Raw genomic sequence first — 21,974 nt, forward strand, 5'->3', positions numbered from 1 at the left:
AAATATCTGCCTTCAGGATCAAGCCCCGCATCAGGCTCCCAGCTCAGCAGGAAGCCTGCTTCTCCCTTTCCCACTCCACCTGCTTGTGTTCCCTCTCTTAGTGTCTCTCTGTGTGTCAAATAAATAAATAAAAATCTTAAAAAAAAAAAAAAAAGAGCTACCCTATGGCCCAACAATTGCACTATTTGGTGTTTATCCAAATGATACAAGCATAATGATTCAAAGGACACCCCAATGTTTATAGCAGCAATGTCCACAATAGCCAAACTATGGAAAGAGCCCAGATGTCCATCGACAGATGAATTGACAAAGAAGATGTGGTATCTATCTTTAATGGAATATTAGTCAACCATCAAAAAGAATGAAATCTTGCCATTTGCAATGACATGGATGGAATAGAGGGTATTATGTGAACTAAAATAAGTCAGTCAGAAAAAGATAAATATCATATGATTTCACTCGTATGTGGAGTTTAAGAAACAAAACAGATGAACATAAGGGAAGGGAAGGAAAAATAAGACAAAACCAGAGAGGGAAAGAAAGCATAAAAGTTTAGGAAAAACTGAGGGTTGCTGGAGAGGAGGTGGTGCATGGCGGGGGAGCGGGGAGGGATGGAGTAACTGTATGATGGGCATTCAGGAGGGCACATGATGTAATGAGCACTGGATGTTATATGCAACTGATCAATCACTAAATTCTACTTCTGAAACTAATAATACACTATAGGTTAATTGAATTTAAGTTAAAAAAGAAATACAAAATAGAGAAGATCAAACATCGGTTCTTCCTAAAGATAAATAAAATTGGTAAACTTTTGGTGAGACTGATTAGAGAAAGAAAAAGATCCCATAGTAGGCCTGAGACCTGAGACTTAAAAAGGTCTGCTTGTGGGGCACCTGGGTGGCTCAGTCGTTAAGCGTCTGCCTTCAGCTTGGTTCATGATCCCAGAGTTCTGGGATCGAGCCCCACATCGGGCTCTCTGCTCAGCGGGAAGCCTGCTTCTCCCTCTCCTACTCCCTAGCTTGTGTTCCCACTCTCGCTGCTTCTCTCTCTGTCAAAAAAATAAATAAAAATCTTTAAAAAAAGAAAGGTCTGGGGCGCCTGGGTGGCTCAGTGGGTTAGGCCTCTGCCTTCAGCTCAGGTCCTGGTCTCAGGGTCCTGGGATCGAGCCCCGTGCCTACTTCCCCTTCTCTCTCTGCCTGCCTGTCTGCCTACTTGTGATCTCTCTGTCAAAAAAAATAAATAAAAATATTTTAAAAAAAAGAAAGGTCTGCTTGCGAAGTGAGCCCTTGGTTGGCACTTGGGAACTTGGATGTCATGAGGGGTCTCGTCATTTCCAGAACTGATAAAGTGGCTCAATATATGAAAAAAATGTTTACGCTGAATCTCTATGTTCCTTTTGGGACTCTGAAAGTTTGGTATGAGTCAGGCAGAGGGTGTCTTACATGAACATCCTCCAGTAAAAACCCTGGACACCGAATGTACAGAATCTCCTTAGTAGACAGTATTTAACACGTGCCGTCACAGATCATTTTTGGAAAATGTAAGTGCATCCTATGTGACTCCACTGGAAGAGGATTCTTGAAAACCTGTGACAGGTTTCCTCTGGAATTCACCGCATGTGCCTTTTCCTTTGCTGGTTTTGCTTTATATCCTGTCACTATAATAAATCACAGCCATGAGTACAACCACACGCTGAGTGCTCTGAGCCCTCCTATTGAATCATAGCATGGGGAGTGGTCTTTAGGACCCCCACAGAGTTGACTGATTGATAGATAGATAGATAGATAGGCAGATGGATATAGAAAGAAGCAACTAATATTTCAAAATCATGTTTATATTCATAGGACAAATGAATATGCATATATAATCATTTTATTTATTTAATGTGAAAAAAGAAATTTATGTCTTAAATTTTGGCATGGAAATTAATACAAAAACAGTAATTTTTTTCTAAAAAATGTAATCTTGATCAAGAAACAACTTTTTTTTTTAACTCAGTATTTACTCACCTTTAGTAATTTGATTTCTCGCATAGCAATTTTTTTAACCATTTTGTCATCATCACTTTCTAAGAACTTCTTGATGGCCACAATTCTTCCACTATCTTTATTCCTACACTTCATCACCATTCCATAGCTCCCTTCTCCAACCAATCCTAGGTTCTCATATTTTTCCATTTTAATTCAAAACCGGTAGGAATTCTTCTTGCTGTGGAAACCAAAACATAGAGTTCATAATGCTGAGCATATTCATTTCCTCCACCTTTCCAGTAAATTAATTCTTCCCCACTTGTTTTCCAAGTTAATGTGTTAATGTGTTAATGGGTCTTCTGTTCTGACTCACAATTTCTTACTGCTTCTACATCTAAGCTATGTTTCTCAAACTATTGCATTTAGACAAGACATTTCATAATAGACAAGAATTAAAGTTTAAGTTAAAGTTTAATTTATTAGATGCCATGTTAATGAAATTCAATATATTTTTAATTCAGATAAAGCAATATTTGATCATGGAAAACAAGTATAGCTTACTTTAGAAAAACACAACTCCTTTTCACACAGAGGTGAAAAAGCGCAAGTGAGTTTTGTTTTCTGTTTTAAGATTTTTCTGTTAAGTAATCTCCACACCCAAGTGGGACTCGGACTTATAGACCTGAGATCAAGAGTCATTCACCCTACCGACTAAGCCAGCCAGGCGTCCCAATGAGTTTGGTTCTAGTGAAGATCATATTTATTTTTTTTACATCAGGTTTAAAAAAGCAAAGTTGAGGGGCAAGTAGGTGGCTCAGTTAGTTAAGCAACCGACTCTTAGTTTCAGCTCAGGTCATGATCTCCTGGATGGTAGGATCGAGCCCCAAGTCGGGCTCCAGCCTCGGGTTGGGGGTAGGGGAGGGAGGGTCTACTTAAGGATTCTCTCCCTCTGTCCTTCCCCCCAATCATGCTCTCTATCTCTCTCTCTTTCTCAAATAAAGAAATCTTTTAAAAAAGCAAAGTTGAAAATCTTTACGCACTTTCTACTCAGTTGGGACAAATATTTGTTCACAAATGATCACGTACCAAGTTAACACTAAGAAACTTTCACAAAGCTGTTTTTCTTTACCTTTCTTAATGTCGTAATTAAATTCCCATATTAAACTTACAAAATAACAACAATGACATCACAGTATATAAGCAAATTGTTTAAAAATTAAGTTTTAATAGGAACAAGTACAATATTTCAAAAATCCTTTTAATGATTACTCCCTTTGAGTATGATCATTTGAATTTTGTGTTTAGAATTCTTTTACATCTCATTATATGACATTTTTGGATAATGGCTATCCTAATAATGACTGATGAAGGATCAACGATCATTCTTCTACGTATTTTGGTATAGAAAAAAACTTTTCAGTTAAAATACAGATAGATTTTAATTCACAAGACTTGACTGCCATGAAATATAAAAACTAGTTAAATTTATTTATTTATTTATTTATAAAATATTTTATTTATTTATTTGACAGAGAGAAACACAACGAGAGGGAACACAAGCAGGGGGAGTGGGAGAGGGAGAAGCAGGCTTCCTGCCAAACGGGGCGCCCAATGCAGAGCTGGATCCCAGGACCCCGGGATCATGACCTCACCAGAAGGCAGACACTTAACAACTGAGCCACCCAGGCGCCCCTAAGTTTATTTTTTAAATCTGATTTTGAAGTTAAACTTCAAAAGCAAAGAATAAAAAATATTTCTCCTAATCCCAATATGGTTCTAAGAGTTTTGTGAAGAATAAACTTTCAGTAACTATACATTCAAATGATGATTTATAACTGATTTTTTTAAAGATTTTATTTATTGATTGATAGAGACCCAGTGACAGAGGGGAATGGGAGAGGAAGAAGCAGGCTCAGGGAGCTCATTGAGGGGCTGGATCCCACCAGGACCCTGGGATCATGACCTGAGCTGAAGACAGACCCTTAACAACTGAGCCACCCAGGTACCTCTAATAGCTGTTTTTTTTAACCTAACAATACAAGAATACTCATTCATAAAACGTTGAAAGAAAAAAAAAAACAAACCTGTCACCTATTTCATTAATTGTGTCCTATGGCAATCTAAAACTAATTTACCCAGATTGTGAATTGTGATGTTTCATTTGCTTCCATATTATCAGTTATCAGCACCCTGACAACAAAAACAAAATAAATACCCTCTTTGTTCTAGCAAACTGTGATAATCCAGCGTGTATACATTTTCATCAGTTTACCTTAATAATCTAGGGATAGATAGATAGATAGATAGATAGATAGGCAGACAGACATGGAAAACCAGAAGACTGAGCCGAAGTGGGAAAAGATGAAAATAAATTCCCGTCAACACCAACTCCCTCCAACTATTTCATATTTTACCACTAGCTTTGATATTAGTTTCTATAAGCTGTTTACAGAGCAGTGTCCACAACACTTAACTTTCCATATTTGACATATTAACTTCCATTTAATCTCTACTATTTTTTTTTAAAATGTCTGTCTGAAAAAAATTCGCAGTGTAATTCTCTCTCCTTTCCTGAACTTTTTTCCCCTTCCATTAAGACAGCATGCTTTCTTAAGGACTAGACCTTTAGGTTTCTCATGCCAAGAGCAAAAATAGGGGGACACTATAATCTGAATCATTTTTAAACACTTTGCAATTGGTGTCCTCAATGCCTGAAAATGCAAAGTGAACAAAATCAAGATTACCTTAAGCAGGTCTAAGATGTGATGAAGCGTATGGCAAGCGTATGGTAAGCAAGTCTTATTCTGGAAACCAACCAGGCATGTAGGCACAGCACGTTGAATACACCTGCTTTTTACTTTTTACTGCCCACAAATACCTTAGAAGTATCACAGCTTAAAAAGCCTCTGGTTTCCTGAAACAGTTACTCATAAACTACAGTTTTTCATGCCTTCTACTCCTGTGCACAGACTGAAAGGATGCCTGGCCAAATTGGCAATGCCATATTCCTGGACACGTGCCATGTAAGCATATGGTTCTAATGCCAACAGTCAGGTACTAAAAACAATGCTTGTTGTTGTTGTTGTTGTTAAAGACAGACTGAAATCTATCATAGATCAATGAACGAAATAATAAAAAGTTTTTTAAAGTATTGTACAAATTAAATAAAAATTTTTTAAAATAAATAAAAAATAAAAGTACTGTAATTGGGGCGCCTGGGTGGCTTGTTGGGTTAAGTGACTGCCTGTGGCTCCGGTCGTGATCTTGGAGCGATGGGATCAAAGCCCGCATCAGGCTCTCTGCTCAGCAGGGAGTCTGCTTCTCCCTCTGACCCTCCCCTTCTCATTCTCTCTCTCAAATAAATAAAATCTTTTTATAAAAAGATAATAAATGTATTATGCTTACCGTTTCTTTAAAATCCTTTCACATGGAAAGACCCAAAGGTTTCCAACTTGGAAACAAATTTGGGGTGAAATGCATCTCGCTCGCAGGTCTACAAGATGCTGACTAGCAAACCGGCAGTTCCGGAGCTGGTTGGGTTTCTTCTGGGGACACAGCCGCGGGTCGGGGGCGAAGCGGGCGGGGAGGCAGAGCGGCCTCGGCCTGCCGCAGGCGCGCACTCGGGCGGACCGCGGGCCGCATGCTGTCGTCGTCAAGGCAACGACCTCACTCTGCCCCAACCATTGGAACAGTCTCCCGAGAGAGATACAGCCCGGGGCAGAATGCGCCCACGGCAGGCGCCAACACGCCTGTCAAGGCCAAGGCCCGTAATGAAATGAGCTGGACGGGAGGGCGCCGTCTCCCCGCTCTCAAGGCGCCCAGTTCCCGGAGTCTGTGAACCTGCGCGGCTCCCGCAAGCCCCGGGCGAAGGCGTTGGCCGCCGAGCTGCAAGGGGGCGGGCTCTCACCCGCCCGGCCCCGCCCCGAGTGCGCCAAGCTTTCCGTGCTCTGATTGGCTGGGCCCTGTCGTCACGAGCTACGATTGGCTCAGCGCCAGCCACCCCGCCCCTGCACCTGGGGCTTGGCCGGGTTCTGCTCACCGAGGCGCAGACGCCTGCGCCCACTGGTACTTCAGTTCTGGAGCGGAGCGGCTCCGTCTGCGTTCGCCGCGGGGCGTCTCCTCGCCGCTGAGGGCTCGAGGCGACTCCGGCGCTCACGGAGAGAATAAAGGGGTGGTGGCGCTGAGGGACTGGGAGAAAACAGAAGAGGGACACAGGCAGAGAGCGACGAAGCACTCCTCCCCGCGGCCCTGCAGGGGCGGGGAGCCGGGCCTGCCCCGGGCGCCCCCCCCCCCCCCCGGGAAGGTGCCGGCCTGACCGCGATTCGATGACCCCCCTTCTGGTCGGGGCAGTGGGGCCAGGCCGGGCCAGGTGGGTGACGAGGGTGACACCCTAGGAGGTGGTGATTAGTAGGTGAGGCAAGGTGAAAGCAAGCAGGTGACAACGCAAGTGACGTAGGAGGGACCTCGAGGACAGCTTGGGCACTGAAAGCGAGGGACACACCTTGGCTGGAGATAATGGAAGAGGGAGAGAGGAGAAGGGCTAGGGCGTCCGCGAGGCTGGAAGAGAGGTGCAGTGCGGGCGTGTGGCCGCCGAAGAGGGTGCAGTTGCGGGTGACACGTTGAAGGCACAGACAATGCCTCAGGGCTAGATCCAGGGCCAGGCAAGACTGGTGGTTAAGAATGACGCACAGGCTTGGGTCACATTAACAAACGGGGTTTTCCTCATCTTCAGGTAGTTTGGGGTTTAGGCCATGCCCCTCCAGTGAGAGGCCTTAAGCACTCGGATATTTTCGCATTATGTCATGAAGACCGGGACCCTGGCGGACTCAGTCCGCGGAGGGTGCAACTCTTGATCTCAGGGATCCTGAGTTTGAGCCCCTCGTTGGGTGTAGAGATGATGTAAATCTTTATAAAAAGAAATCATGAAGACTAAATGTTTTATCATTGTATTTGGTCTCTAGAACACCTTGATCCAAGTAAGAGAATGTCCTGGAGCAGCAGATATCTACAACCGTAGTCAAAATTAGGTATTAATTCCTTCTTGTACACTGAGAGATAAATGTTCTGATTTATAAATTATCTTCTGTGAGCGTGGCTAGCATGAATTAATCTTCCAGTGCTTGGTCACCTTGGTCAAGCTGCTTAAAATCTAGTTCCTGAAGCTATAATTATGAGGAGCAGACCTAGAACCTAGGACCTAGGCATGGAAAGAATTCTTTGGTCAATTTAAGATCTCATAACATAGAAGTTACCTCTATCCCTGGCTCTAACCGAGTTGGAGGGACCCATGCCCCCTCTGTAGGCTATAACCTAATCTGATGAACTTTTTATATGAATTCAGGAGACCCCCTATTATAAAGTAGCAAATCCAGGTTTGTTAGGACTGAAGCTTGAAGAACAAGAATATAAAAGTATTTTACTTTTCCAACCTTATAAGTATATTCAACAATGTAAACATTTAAAGGCCCCTCCAGGCAAGAGGCCCTGAAACTCAAATAACCTGTTTATACCCCACAGGGAACCAAAAGGATAAAAACTAAAAATACTAGATTTGGTGAATAGACAATGCTTGAAAAAACAGTTTAAAAAAAAACAGTTTGAAAGCCAACTGTGAAGGAGACATAGGGTATTCAACAAATTGTACATCCTAGGTAAAGCTATCTACAGGTTTGCTAAGGAGGTAGTATTAGGTAGAAACAGGATTAGGTTATTGCTTATTTTTATCAACTGGGAAATCTTTGTAGGGAAAAAGAATGCAGGGGTGCCTGGGTGGCTCAGTGGGTTAAACCTCTGCCTTGGGCTCAGGTCATGGTCTCGGGGTCCTGGGATAGAGCCCCACGTCAGGCTCCCTGCTCAGCAGGGAGCCTGCTTCCCCCTCTCCCTCTGCCTGCCTTTCTGCCTACTTGTATTCTCTCTGTCAAATAAATAAAAAGATAAAATCTTAAAAAAAAAAAAAAAAAGAATGGAGAGAAGCTTTAAAGAGGCATGAAAAGTCCAGGACAGGTAGTGAAGGTGGTAAAGTATGAGATGGTCTTACCCTTGAAGAGGCTTAGAGGAAAAAGGGAAAACTGAGAAAAGTGTAGGACATACACATTAGCTTGCCTGGATCTTCTCAGTAAAAGAACTTCATCTTTGCTGAAAAAGATAATGGTGAGATTGAGGCTCAAGGATTTAAGAGCAAAAATACCTTGAAATAGGTAGTTAAGAAGAAGTCATTGTTATATGAAAAGAATACAAAATAGTAAAACGTGCCCATTTGAGCCTGGACACCATGAATTTGCAGTGAAACCAATTGACTCTGTTTTATAGGACTTGGCATCCCCAGGGTCAAGAATGGAGAAAACAGATGACACACAAGCTAACTCTTAGATGATTGGTACTGCAAGGAGAATAAATAAAGGAGTTAAGAAATTAAGTATGATGGAGGAGTACCTAGCTGGCTCAGTCGGAAGAGCGTGCGACTCTTGAGCATGAGTTCAAGCCCCATGCTGGGTGTAGAGCTTACAAGAAGAAGGAGGAGGAGGGGGAGGGGGAGGGGGAGAGGGAGGGGGAGGAGGGGGAGGGAGGAGGGGGGGGGGAGGAGGGGGAGGAGGGGGAGGAAGAGGAGGAGGGGGAGTTAAAGCAATTTGTGAATTTAAGACTTTGGAATTGGCACAAGATGATGACAATGATGGGTTCCAAAAGGTGGAATGTTTGGCTCTTCTTTGCGTAGCTGAAGATTAGTGAAGAATGTCATTGGAATTGAATTCAATTCCATGAGATCAGAATAGGCAAAGTGTTGAATTTTTTATGAAAAATCATAACATGAACTACTCAAGTGGGACAATACAGAGAGAAGGTGAGAGGGACATTTTAATCACTAAAAAAAGTTAAAATAATTCTAAAAATCTAAAGAAAACAGTGTGGGAGTGCATGAGATTTGCAACAAGTGAGCAGAACTGGTGATATAGTAAAGAACAAAGGTTAAAAGAGACAAAGGACCATTTGACCCAGCAATGTCATGCCTAGATATATACCCAAGAAAAATGAAAACGTATGTTCACACAGAAAACTTTAAACAACCACAGTGAGATACCACCTCACACCAGTCAGAATGGCTAAAATTTATAAGTCAGTAAACGACAGATGTTGGCGAGGATGCAGAGAAAGGGGAACCCTCCTACACCGGTGGTGGGAATGCAAACTGGTGCAGCCACTCTGGAAAACAGTACGGAGGCTCCTCTAAAAGTTGAAAATAGAGTTACCCTATGACCCAGCAATCACATTACTGGGTATTTACCCTAAAGATACAAAGGTAGTGATCTGATCGGGCATGTGCACCTGAATGTTTATAGCAGCAATGTCCACAATAGCCAAACTATAGAGAGAACCTAGATGTCCATCAACAGATGGATGATCAAAGATGTGGTATGTGTATGTATGTGTATGTGTGTGTGTGTGTGTGATGGAATATTATGCAGCCATCAAAAAAGAAAAACAAAATCTTGCCATTTGCAACGACATGGATGGGACTAGAGGATATTATGCTAAGAGAAATTAGTCACAGAAAGACAATTATCATATGATCTCTCTGATATGAGGAATTTGAGAAGCAGGGTGGGCGGTCATGGAGGGTAGGGAGGGGAAAAAATGAAACAAGATGGAACTGGGGAGGGAGACAAACCATAAGAGATGCTTAATCTCAGGAAACAAACAGGGTTGCTGGAGGGGTAAGGGGGAGGGATAGGGTGGCTGGGTTATGGACATTGGGGATGGTATGTGCTATGGTGAGTGCTGTGAAGTGTGTAAGACTGATGATTCAGAGACTTGTACCCCTGAAGCAAATAATACATTATATGTTAATAAAAAATTATTTTGGGGGGCGCCTGGGTGGCTCAGTGGGTTAAGGCGCTGCCTTCGGCTCAGGTCATGATCTCAGTGTCCTGGGATCAAGCCCCGCATCGGGCTCTCTGCTCAGCAGGGAACCTGCTTCCTCCTCTTTCTCTGCCTGCCTCTCTGCCTGCTTGTGATCTCTCTCTGTCATATAAATAAATAAAATCTTTTAAAAAAAATTATTTGGGGAAAAAAACTTTAAACAAATGTTTATAGTAGCAATGATAGAATATCCAAAAAGTGAAACTCAAATGTCCATCAACTAATGAATGGATAATCGATGGTATATCCACACAATGGAATATAAAAAGAATGAAGTATTGATACATGCTACAATATGGATGAATCTTGAAAACCTTATGCTAAGCGAAAGAAGCCTTACACAAAAAGCCATGTGTTCATTCCATTTCTGAAGTGTCCATCATAGGCAAATCCACAGAAGCAGAAAGATTAGTGGTTACCGGAGACTGAGTGGAAGATGGGTATGGATTTGGATTGGGATGGGTATGCATTTCCTTTTAGGGTGATGAAAATGTTCTGGAATTAGATAGTGGTCATGGTTATACAACCTTGTGAATATACTAAAAACCACTGATCTGTATTAAAAGTGTGGATTTTATGTATGTAAATTATATCTCAATACAAAAATAGACCACAGGACAAGAAATATATGACCTTCCCAGAAATCTTTTTCAATAAATTTACATATTTTAACTTGGAGTAGCTCAGCTGTCTTCCTCACATTAGTGAGCATCCCTATTAAATGACCCTTGGCAACAATCATTTTCTACACATCTTGGCATCCCCGAACAGTGTGCTGGGGCCAGTTTCTTGACAAACAAAAAAAATACCTCTCCCTTAGATCCCACAAGATACTGATTTATCATAGGTTTTTGCCATCACTTCAAATGAGTCAGCAAGTGAAGGGCCATAAAATTTCAGACTACAAAAAGTAGTCTTTATCATGCAGCTATGAATACATCCCATCATTCTATGAAGAAAATGGACTGACTTATTTTGAAATTCTGGTTCTTTGATGGAAGGACACTTGCCACAGAAGAGAGAATTCTGTTCTCAACTTAGCAGTTGATCTGATAACCTCATTACTACATGTAACAGTTATTAAGATGATAATCAGGTTTCAAAACCTAAAGTACAATATACCACTTTGCCAAATTCAACACACATCTAAACTATATCATAACAGTGTGAACCTGGAAATCCATTCCTCACATGTTAAAAATACACATTGTTTGCACTGGTAACATGCCTCTTACAAAAACTCTCCCTTGACATTCCATCTCCCTCTAGCCTCTACCCCATTCCTCTGTTAATCTTTATAATAAAACTACAGAAAAAGTCTATTCATTTCTTACTTCTAGTTCTCTCTTGGACTTTCATCCTTATCACATCACTGAAATAGTTTTTCCCAAAAGTCACTATGGCCTATATCCTGCCAAGGCCATCGGAGGTAGAGATTACTCACAATAAGCTGGTTCCTTTCTCCTGTGTGTATGCCTTGTTTGTTTTCTGCAATCTCCATTGAGGCTGGAGTCATGTGACTTAATTCAAGCCAATGGAACATGAGATACCTGCCATTCCCAGTCCTGTCCCATAAAAGTCTCTGCACAAGATCCTCCATATTCCTCTTCTCTTTCACCTGGCTATAATGAAGATGACTACAGCATGATCTTGAAGCCACACATGAAAGTTGGTAGAGACTTCATTCATCTGTGTTCCTAAATGACCAAGTGGAGGAGGGCCAGACCACTGGACTCTTCACTACCACTCTCCTATTTTTTCTTTGAGGGGTAAAAAACTACTGTTTGTGCCATTGGACATTTTGGGGGTCTATTATAGCAGATCACACAGCTTAATTAAATCACTACCTTATTTGACCTCTCAGCAGCATTTGACACAACTCTCCATTCTTTTCCTTTGAGATGAACTCTTGAAACTTAGCTTTCCATGACACAGTACTTGCTATCATTTATCTTCCTTTGCAGGCTTCTCCAGTGCTAGAACCCTGGATTTTATGAGTATCTGAGGGCTCAGTCCTCGGCCTCTTCTCTTCTATACACTTACTTCCTAGGTGACCTCATCTCATCCAACGGCTGCAAAGACCTATACTGGCCACTCCTAGCACTGAATTCTCCTCAGAGAATTCCAAAATCAACCTCCTGACATTTCTTCCTGGCTATCCAACTGGCATATGAAACTTAACATTGCTAAGAGAACTGTTGATTTTTCCCCTCCACAATCTACTCCTGCTTCTTCGATATCTCAACAGAGTACAGCTTTCCACCCAAGTTCTATAAAAATCCCAGGGATCATCCTGGAACATTATCTTTCCCTCACATTCAGAATCTAATACATAATTAAGTCTTCTGGTTCTATCTCCAAAATATATCTTATTAGCTGGCCACTTATCACCATCTTCACCATTGCAATCCTAACCTAAGCCACCATCAATCACCTGATATCCCTTCCTGACGGGCTCCACACTAATTTAGATCACATCACCTCCCTGTTCAGATCCCTACAATCCCGGAACAAGGGTAAAATCCAAACTATAAGGCCACCCACAATTTAGCTCCTATCTCTTGATATCTGCTGTTATGAACCCACTGGCCCTCAGACACACGAAGCTTCCAAACACAGAGCATTTGTTCTATTTGGAATGTCTCCTACCGGTATCATGGCTGCCTTCTCTTTATTTTGAACTTCAAATGCACCTCTTCAGAGAGGCCTTTCACCACCACCCTTGGTAATGATTACAGAACAGCCCATTTCCTATCACTATTACATTCTCCACTAGCTCTGCCCTATTAGCCATGTGACCTTGGGAAAGTAGTTAACCCCCGGGCCTGAATTAACTCTTCTGTAAAATAAACAGGACTCTTCCTCATAGGATTATCATTTGGACTAAATGAGTTGTTTTGTGCCCAGAACTTATCAGGACTGAAATTCCTTATTTCCATGTTTGTTGCTACCCTCCCTTGGAAGATACAAGTTTCCAGAGGGTAGGCTATACCTGCTGTATTACTAATCAGCACCTAGCAGTTTTTCTGGCACATACTGAGATTCTAATAAATATTCACAGACTGCTGTGTAAATCCTTCTTACTTCTGTCATACGTGTTCCTTAAGTGCCTGCTTTGAAGTATCACTCTAAGTCATTTCTGGTAAGTCAGGAATTAGAAGGTCTCTCACGTCTATTTTCTAAGTCGCTATCCTCATCACCAATATGCAAGAATTTTTTCCCATTACGAGCTTCAGTTCACCTCTGTAAAAAGAAAAAAAATTAAATAGATTCTCAGATTTTAAAAAAGACATGTAAAATGACAGTCCCTCAGAAATTATTCCTCATCAGCTCAGAGACCTCGAGTATTTGACTATTTGATTTCTCAAGGACTTTTTTTTTTTTTTTAAAGATTTTATTTACTTATTTGACAGACAAGAGATCACAAGCAGGCAGAGGCAGGCAGAGAGAGAGGAAGCAGGCTCCCCACTGAGAGCCCGATGCAGGGCCCGATGCGGCCCGATCCCAGGACCCTGGGATCATGACCTGAGCCGAAGGCAGAGGCTTAACCCACTGAGCCACCCAGGCGCCCCAGGAATTTTTTTTTTTTTTTTTTTTTTAAGTAAACTCTACCCCTAATGTGATGCTGGAACTCAAGATCCAGATTTCAAGAGTCACATGCTCTACCAACGAAGCCCGACAGGTGCCCCTGCGATCTGACTTCTGTCCCAGTGTTCTACTCTGCCACGTTACTTAATCCTGTGCTTCCTGAAAGCAGTTCCTGATGAAGGGAGCCTTAATTTTAGGATCCAATTAATGCTGGAGGCTGTGATTTTACAATTTGCTAAAACCACCCCAGGATAAAAATGCACCACATTCGAAGTTTAAATTTCTGGTATTTCAGGGGCACCTGGGTGGCTCAGTGGGTTAAGCCGCTGCCTTTGGCTCAGGTCATGATCTCAGGGTCCTGGGATCGAGCCCCGAGTCGGGCTCTCTGCTCAGCGGGGAGCCTGCTTCCTCCTCTCTCTCTGACTGCCTCTCTGCCTGCTTGTGATCGCTCTCAAATAAATAAAATCTTTAATAAATAAATAAATAAATAAATAAATTTCTGTTATTTCAAACTCATTTTCTAAAATTATATAAATCGCCCTTTATAGCAGACCGACACTCTTGGCTAATGCAGTATTTCAAATCCCGTCATACTAGTATGAGTGCAATACCCTTTCTGAGCTTCAGCCTCCTTGGCTGTAAAATGAGTAACGATTTAGCTTGCCTAAATATGAAATCAGACGTGAAGCTACCAGAAGGGTGACTCAGTTTAACTTCAAATAGTATAGAAAACTAATTTTAGAGATAAAAACGGGTGTAAAGATATTTTACTGGTTGAACTATTTTAAAGTGGAAGCATCTGCTTTTCATCGGTATCTGTATGCTATCTGGAACTCGTCATTGTTGATTCCTTTTATCAAAACACCTCCTAAATTCAAGCGCCAAAAAACAAGCTAAATCTATTTCCTTCCCTTGTAAGTCTTGAATTACAACAGCTTTAGTTTTCCTGCTTCCATTCCTGTCCTCCTACCATGTATTTTCTTTTTAAAATTTTAGTTATTATTTGAGACGTAGAGACTGGCAGAGAGCACAGGTGGGGAGGAGAGGGAGAAGCAGGCTCCCCGCTGAGCAGGGAGTTGGATGAGGGACTCAATCCCAGGCCCCGTGATCATGACTGGAAACCAAGGCAGACACTCAATCCACTGAGCCACCCAGGCGCCCCTCCTACCATGTATTCTTGACATGGCATTATTCTATCACTCCCGTGCTTAATTTTTTTTAACAGCTTCCTGTAGCCATTAGAAAAAAAAATTGAAATAAATCCCTTACCCTGGTTGAGGTGATTTAATCCCCTTACGTCCCCTACCCCACCTCTTACCATTCTGCCACCTCTTGACCCTACTTCAATCCCAGCGTCTTCCCCTTACCTTCCCTGCTTTTACAAGCTTTACATGAGCTGGTACCTCTGGCTGGAGTGCCTGAATGGGTGATCGGGGACTACCACCCTAAAGTTGCCACACAGAGGCTATGTATTATTTTAATGCTTTGCACAGCTTTCACAACTACACTTCTCCATTATAAGCTCAAGGAGACCAAAGACTTACTCACGCAACTTCAGAATCCACAAGTGTCCGGCATGCGGAGGTGGTTCAATTTACACCTTATCAAGCATTAAATGGTTTGTCATTAGAACAATAGTGTAGGGATGCCTGGGTGGCTCAGTTGGTTAAGCAATTGCCTTCAGCTCAGGTCATGATCCTGGAATCCTAGGACTGAGTCCCACATAGGGCTCCCTGCTCAGCGGGAAGTCTACTTCTCCCTCTGACACTCCCCCATCTTGTACTCTCTCCCTCTCTCTCATATAAATAAATAAAATCGTAAAACGAAACAAGTGTAACAGTATGTAGGAAAACACATACACCCATGCCTAGATATTTACAGAGACCATCTACAGATTAGACTATGGGAGTTCATTCTTTTGGATTATCTGTATTTTCTACAATGTGCACAGCATGTTTTCAATTGCAGTAAATATACACAAAATTGACCATTTCATATACTGGAATAAAAAGGCACAAGCCAAAATTTCATACAGTCCTAGACAGCCTGACCTTTTCAGGTCCAATTTCACATCAAAATCCAAGAGGGTTTCACCAGCACTCCTGCCTCCTCACCCAGAAAGCCTGCTTTCCCTTGTGTTCCACACGCCATTTTATTTCTCCAGTTACATAAGTGAGAAAATTAGAATTCTTCTGATACTATGCTTTCCCTCACCAAGCCCTGGCCATTCTACCCAAAGCTTTGAAATTCTTTAGATTCCTAATACCCATACTCTAGCACATTTCAGTACCCCTAGTACCACCACTCTAGAATCGCAGCTCCTGAGATACCGGCAGTATCCTTTTACCTGATCTGCTCAATTCATCACAGAACTCCTTCCATTTGTTTACTATGTAGCTAGAGACACTTCAAAATACAATTACCTGCCCCCACTTATCAAACTGTTCAATTTCCCATTGCTTTTGGGATTAAGAGCAACCTCCGTAAGGCCAACAAGGTCCTTCAATGTCAGCTCGCTAGCCACCTTCTGAAATACGCACCCACACACTTCTTACAGCCTGAAAACTGGATAGGAGGGAGGCAGAGAAAATTCTGAGAACAGATACACTTCAGACATTCCTAGGTTAAAGAGGTCAGAAAAATGGGACATTCATTAGAGAGCCAGGTATGCACAAATCACTTAGAGAAAATACATTGTTTTAGACTTCTGAACTTTGAATTCCCTAGGACTTCAAGGAGGTCCATGGCAGAAAAGGATTTTAAAAGGGTGTTTGGGGGCCCTCAAGTGGCTCAGTTGGTTAAACATCTGACTCTTTCTGCGCAAGTGGTGATCTCAGATGGCGGGATCAAGGGCAGGACCAGGTTCTGAGCTCAGCAAGGAATCTGCTCCCTCCATCTTTCCTTCCGACCCTCTCTCCACTACTGCTCTCTCTTCCAAATAAATAATCTTAAAAAACAAACAAAAGCAAAACAAAAAACGTATTTGGAACACAGGATAGGACGACAGCAAAAATCCAGTGGTAAAAAATCATTAACAGGTGGGGCACCTGGGTGGCTCCGCTGGTTAAGCCGCTGCCTTCGGCTCAGGTCATGATCCCAGAGTCCTGGGATCGAATCCGACATAGAGGTCCTTGCTCAGCAGGGAGCTTCCTTCTCTCTCTGCCTCTGCTGCCACTCTGTCTGTGCACACGCTCTCTGACAAATAGTCTTTTAAAAAAAAATCGTTAATAGGTAACACTTGCAGAGGACCCACTACCCTCTTTTAGGTGCTTTATAGATGAAGTCACGGAGAATCCTCATAAGCACCCACACCCTACAAATGACTAAAGAGAAGCACCCAACAAGACCCACCACTAAACGGTGGAGTTGCCCAGATTGCCTCGAAAGCCCTCCTCTTGACCGTTTTACTGTGTAGAAGCTACTGAATTGACAGTATACTGAAGCTGAAGTTGTGCCTGAACTAAATGAAACCACACAGATAAAGTTTACCAGGGAAGAGACTGAGGCAAGAAGGGACTGGGGGTTGGGGTGGCTGGCGTGTCCACAGTTGTGAGGTGGTTAAGATCAAGTACAGAAAACAAGAGCAGTTCAAAGAATACTAAGTCCCGAAAGTGAAAGAAAGCATTTGAGTAGGCAGCCAGCTTTATGAAACTCCTGGAAAAAAAACAAAAAAACTCAGATCAAGGACAAAGATAGCAATTAATTTGGCAATAGAGGCACAGTAACCTGCCTGTGCGTTTAATTCTCCATCTGCATTTATAGCGTTTTGCCCAGTATTTGGTAATAACACTTTCCTAATCTGGTGCATGTTAAACATAAAATGTGCATATATAAACAAACAGATTCAAAGATTTTAGTCTCTATTTGTCAAAAAAAACCCAACAACTTCAGATGTAAATTATTTTGAACAATTACTCTCTATATGAACCTACTGAAATCTATCACAAAGGGAAATTTCTCTCATGATGTAATATTGTTCATTTACCCAGTAATTTTAAATAATTTAGAACTCTGGCATCAAACAGACCAAAATAGTCTAACTACTAAATTATAAAGTCTTATGGAACACAGAATAAAAAGGGGGGAGGGGTATTTATTCTTCTGTAGTTAAAAATATAAATTATGGGAGCACCTGGGTGGCTCAGTCCTTAAGCGTCTGCCTTTGGCTCAGGTCATGATCCCAGGGTCCTGGGATTGAGCCCCACATCGGGCTCTCTGCTTCGCGGGAAGCCTCCTTCTCCCTCTCCCACTCGCCCTGCTTGTGTTCCCTCTCTTGCTATGTCTCTGTCAAATAAATACAATTAAAAAAAAAAATATATATATATACACACACATATAAATTAGGATGAACAAATTGTCCTAATTTAAAGGAAAAATACAAATAGCTATCCACTAAACTTTCCTCCACTTGCCACAGACTACATCAAATCATAACTGAAATGGAGCATCTTGTGTGGCTGAAATTTTCAAAATACTGTTTCACGTAAGTTTCCTGGACCAAATGATAATGTGCTGCTTCAAATTTGATTTTCAATATAGTGTAGCATATATATTTTATCCCTTCTAAGAAAATGTTTTCCCCCAGTCATAAAGTTAGATCAAAGTTACTACATTATAATTAAAATTGAAAGTGAACTTACTCTACATTTACAAAAATCTTAAGTCTTACTTCCTTGAGAGTACGGAAATAATGACTATTCTGGCTTCGCTCCAGTACAAACTTGTGAAGACTGATTCAAGGAATCTTCATAAACAGTGTTATGAATATATCATCAGGAAGAAATCATTTATAACCATCCCTTTTCACAAAAGCCTCAAGTTCTAAAATTATATATGCATTAAGACCTCATTTTTCATTTGAAATACATACTTGCAAATGTGACTAATTATTTTTCCTATAATATTCTTTTAGAGCTTGACAAATTCGTTCCGACCTCTGAATTGGATCATGCCTGTAACTTCAGATAACTCAATCTTCCCATCCCTCTCTTCCTTTCCTTCTGCGATAGGAGGCAGCCATCCTTTGGAAAACTCAAGTGTCGGTGTTTCTTTAAATAAACGTTTAGTTATAAGCAGTATGATTTTGATCATTCTCATCTTCCTTAAACTTATTCCCTTATGCTATCCTTTAACTCGTATCCCAGTTAGCTAAGTGAATTGGGAAACATCTCTAACCATGTTCGAGTTGTCCTTCAATGTTTTTACATTTTTAGATAGCAAATTCCACAAACAAGCAGCAGTTGGTTTTAGAACAATTCCTTATTTTCACTTATGTTGTAGGAAATGTGACTGGGAGACAATACTCTGGAGCACAAACCTACAGATTAAATCAGGGACATAAATGCCGCAGACGTCAGTAGTTTATTGTTTGTTTAGTCCAAACACATTCAAAATGGAAACTCAAAGAATACTTTTCCACCTGAAACAATTAAACTAGATTCTACTAGCATATAATGCTTAACACATTACAGCAATGAAGATGGTACTCCACTGTCTTCTATGCCTACGAAAGCCAAGATGGTGAAGCCAATTTGGTTGCAATAGTGTCATAAGGATAGAATATTACCATAAAAAAAAAAAAAAATCAGCAAGTAACAGTAATGGTCAATGAATTATTTTTACTCTGGTTCACTGAAAAGGGGACAAAATGTTAAAAGTCCACAGTACTGCAGGTGAACAATCACCATGTAAACTTCTCCATGTGATGCTTTAATGTCTTCTTCATGGTATGTAAAGACTGAAGCTGAATGGCTCTTTACTCAAATTTTCTACTACACTTAGCATTTGTCATTGCTTTTGGTGCCAGAACGCAGTTCTTATGGTGTGGCAGGGCAGTGTCCTAGATTGGAAATTATACATATATTTAAAATGGGAAGATAAGGAAAGAGTAGAGGAAAAATATGCTATAAAACAAAACAAAACACTGACAATAAACCACTTATTTAAAAGTAGTTTGAATAAAGGCTTCAAAACTCAAAAGTAATTTTCTGGTAAGAACTTCAAGTACTATACATCAGAAAGTGTAAAAGTGTTCAAAAATAGGAAAAAAATCTTTAAGCCCCCCCAAAATGGAAACTATGAGGAATCTGTGCCCCCAAAATGTATGCAATAGTGCAAGGCTTTTCCCCAGACATGGAAGACCTCATTCAAGGGGGAAAAGGACAGATTTCATTTCACTTATATTGCCCAGTACATGAAAAACAAAGTATGTGCATCATTGGCGAGTTTACTAAAATAGCAAACAGTTTCATAATTCAGATCCAGTTTGCTACTCTGTCAAATGCATTTTTTTGTGTTGTTTTTACTAAGAATGGAGAAGTCTTCCATGCTAACAAGCAGCTTTAAGTGGTCGCACTTAATTTACCTCACTCCTAGCCTGAAACATCAGAAACTGTTATGTACCAAATGCTCCAAGCATAAAATTGGATATCCTTTGCCATACTTGCGGTTTACTGGAACTTGCTATAAAGACAGATAATAATCCAGCAGCTACAAACTTTGCTCACAGAATTGTTTAGAGATTTATGTAAAAATAAAAGATGTCGTCCCAGACTTAAATTCAGAGCCGCTCGGGTGCTGACATCAGTTCAAGAATTGTGCAAAATGAATGACGGTTCCCTGCCCCCCGAAATAGAAAATGCAAACACTTAGGAGCTGCTGCTCTTTTCTCTGAAAATTGCAGTATCCTCACTTCAGGTTTCCTTGCCATTTATGGAATCTGACTGCTTTTAAAAGGCCATAAAAAATGTACATCAAGGTGGTGACTTTTCCAAGCACCTCTCGAGTGATACGCTTCGACGTTCACATTCGTGCTAAGAGAAAAGCCAACAAGAGACTCAAATAGCAGACTTCCTCCTTCCCCATCCCTCCCAAACACGCAAGACTCCCTCCCACAGAGAACACAAAGTTGTTAACTGAAGAACAAAGTAAATAAAATGCTAGTCGACTTTACTGATTTTAAAGATACTGCAATTTTTACACACTTCAATGATTTTTCAACATTTCGCAGCTGTTTGGCTTTGCAGCAGGTCACACACTACACTGTACAAAGTCACCAGCAAGACTGGAATGACGTGTTAGTAGAAGGCACCATCATGCTTATTACATTACCAGAGAACGAAAATACAGTAAAGACAATTTTCACTGTACACAGCTGGAAGGAAGGAAAAGGGAGGAGTGTGTTGAGCAGCCAGCCATCCCTGTCCTGAAGAGGGGCAGGTAGAAGAATCTTAGATATGAGCTACTAAATCTGCTCTGATATTCAAGACCATAGCATTTGAAGTTCTGATTTTTGTTATTTAGTTCATAACTAAATGATTCCCTTCTGGAATATACTTGTAGTCTTGTTAAGGTTTATGTGTACACACGCTGGTCACAGCAAGCAGATAAAATGCCCTCATCATTTCACAAACTATTCTCTACTGGAAAAAAAGAAGAAAGATTTTTTCCCCCTGTTGCCTCCTGTTGCAGATGTCAATGTTAATGAGTTCAGAGTACCCATTAGTGCATTTTGATGAGTGCATAACAAGTTTCTGTTGGGTTGTATTTTGGGGGGGAGCCAAGAAAAAAGGCAAGATTCTCCAATTGCACAAATTGCACTATTTGTGTTTCCAACATTAATAGGCAGAAACAGTAACACTTAAACAAAATGTGCAGCAGAGGATTTTTTTTTTTTTTTTTTGACTCAAAGGACCAGAATTCAGTTGGGCATGTCCTTTTAAGTTCATTTTGTTGTAGACAGTTTAAGATATGGTCATTTCTCAGTCCTTAATTCTCCAAGTCTAGATTTATAAATTAACAATGTGACTCCTGTTGTGAAATTGGGGAAATAATGTCCACCTCAATTTAACTGATAACCAAAAGATGCTTTTCACATCAAAGAAATGATCAAAAAGGCTGTGTCACATTCCAAAGCCAAAAAAAAAAATTAACAAGAATGCAAACACGATGAATAATGTACCACTGCCAAGACTTTGCCAACAGTGGAGCTTCAGCGACGCTGTCCTGTGAAGCGGCCTTCCATTTGCCCGGTTCCTCTTCCAGAGCCAAGTTTCTGTGCCATGCCACCTCTCGGAGGAGGTCCTCTTCCGTCCCGGTCACGCATCATTCCACCGCCCACTATGCCACGTGGACCACCAGGACCTCGATCATTGCGCCTAATATCCCTGCGATCATCACCACCACCTCTGGTTTCTCGCTCTCTTGCAGCTCTCGTTTTTTTCTCTTCCACATTTAAACGTACTTCCCCTCGAAACATAATTGGCTTTAAAAGGAGAAAAAAGATTTACATGGACAGGTTAGAGAGCAACTGTCACGTATTCCCTTAAGTAAGAAAATCCTGACAATAAACTCCAGGAAATTTTTAATATGCAATCTATTCCAACCCTCTTCACCAGAGCAAATAGTGCGATTTAAAACAATCCACACCTCAGGGTGCCTGGGTGGCTCAGTGAGTTAAAGCCTCCGCCTTCGGCTCAGGTCATGATCCTAGGGTCCTGG

General features: G+C 41.3%; 2 protein-coding genes across 4 annotated transcripts in view; both read right to left on the reverse strand.

Annotated features, from left to right (window-relative positions):
* CDKL2 (cyclin dependent kinase like 2) overlaps window positions 1-5,795 on the reverse strand; it is a 47,525-nt gene extending 41,730 nt beyond the window's left edge. Inside the window, exons 1-2 of one of the 2 annotated variants that reach the window (XR_007125348.1) lie at window positions 5,379-5,795; window positions 2,013-2,211 (exon numbers count right to left, since the gene is read on the reverse strand). Coding sequence is in view for 1 of the 2 variants with exons in the window: in XM_047719551.1 (XP_047575507.1) it covers window positions 2,013-2,180 (168 nt within the window). In the remaining variant the exon portion in view is untranslated. The remainder of the gene's footprint in view (window positions 1-2,012; window positions 2,212-5,378) is intronic. The other variant, XM_047719551.1, reaches the window with a different exon arrangement.
* Window positions 5,796-18,817: 13,022 nt separating this feature from the next.
* The window catches only part of G3BP2 (G3BP stress granule assembly factor 2), a 34,125-nt gene continuing 30,968 nt past the window's right edge, over window positions 18,818-21,974 (reverse strand). Inside the window, exon 12 of one of the 2 annotated variants that reach the window (XM_047719552.1) lies at window positions 18,818-21,738. In XM_047719552.1, the coding sequence (XP_047575508.1) occupies window positions 21,466-21,738 (273 nt within the window). In that variant the 3' untranslated portion in view covers window positions 18,818-21,465. The remainder of the gene's footprint in view (window positions 21,739-21,974) is intronic. The other variant, XM_047719553.1, reaches the window with a different exon arrangement.

The sequence above is a fragment of the Lutra lutra genome, chromosome 2, assembly GCF_902655055.1.
Source record: "Lutra lutra chromosome 2, mLutLut1.2, whole genome shotgun sequence".
NCBI classification, from domain to species: Eukaryota; Metazoa; Chordata; class Mammalia; order Carnivora; family Mustelidae; genus Lutra; species Lutra lutra.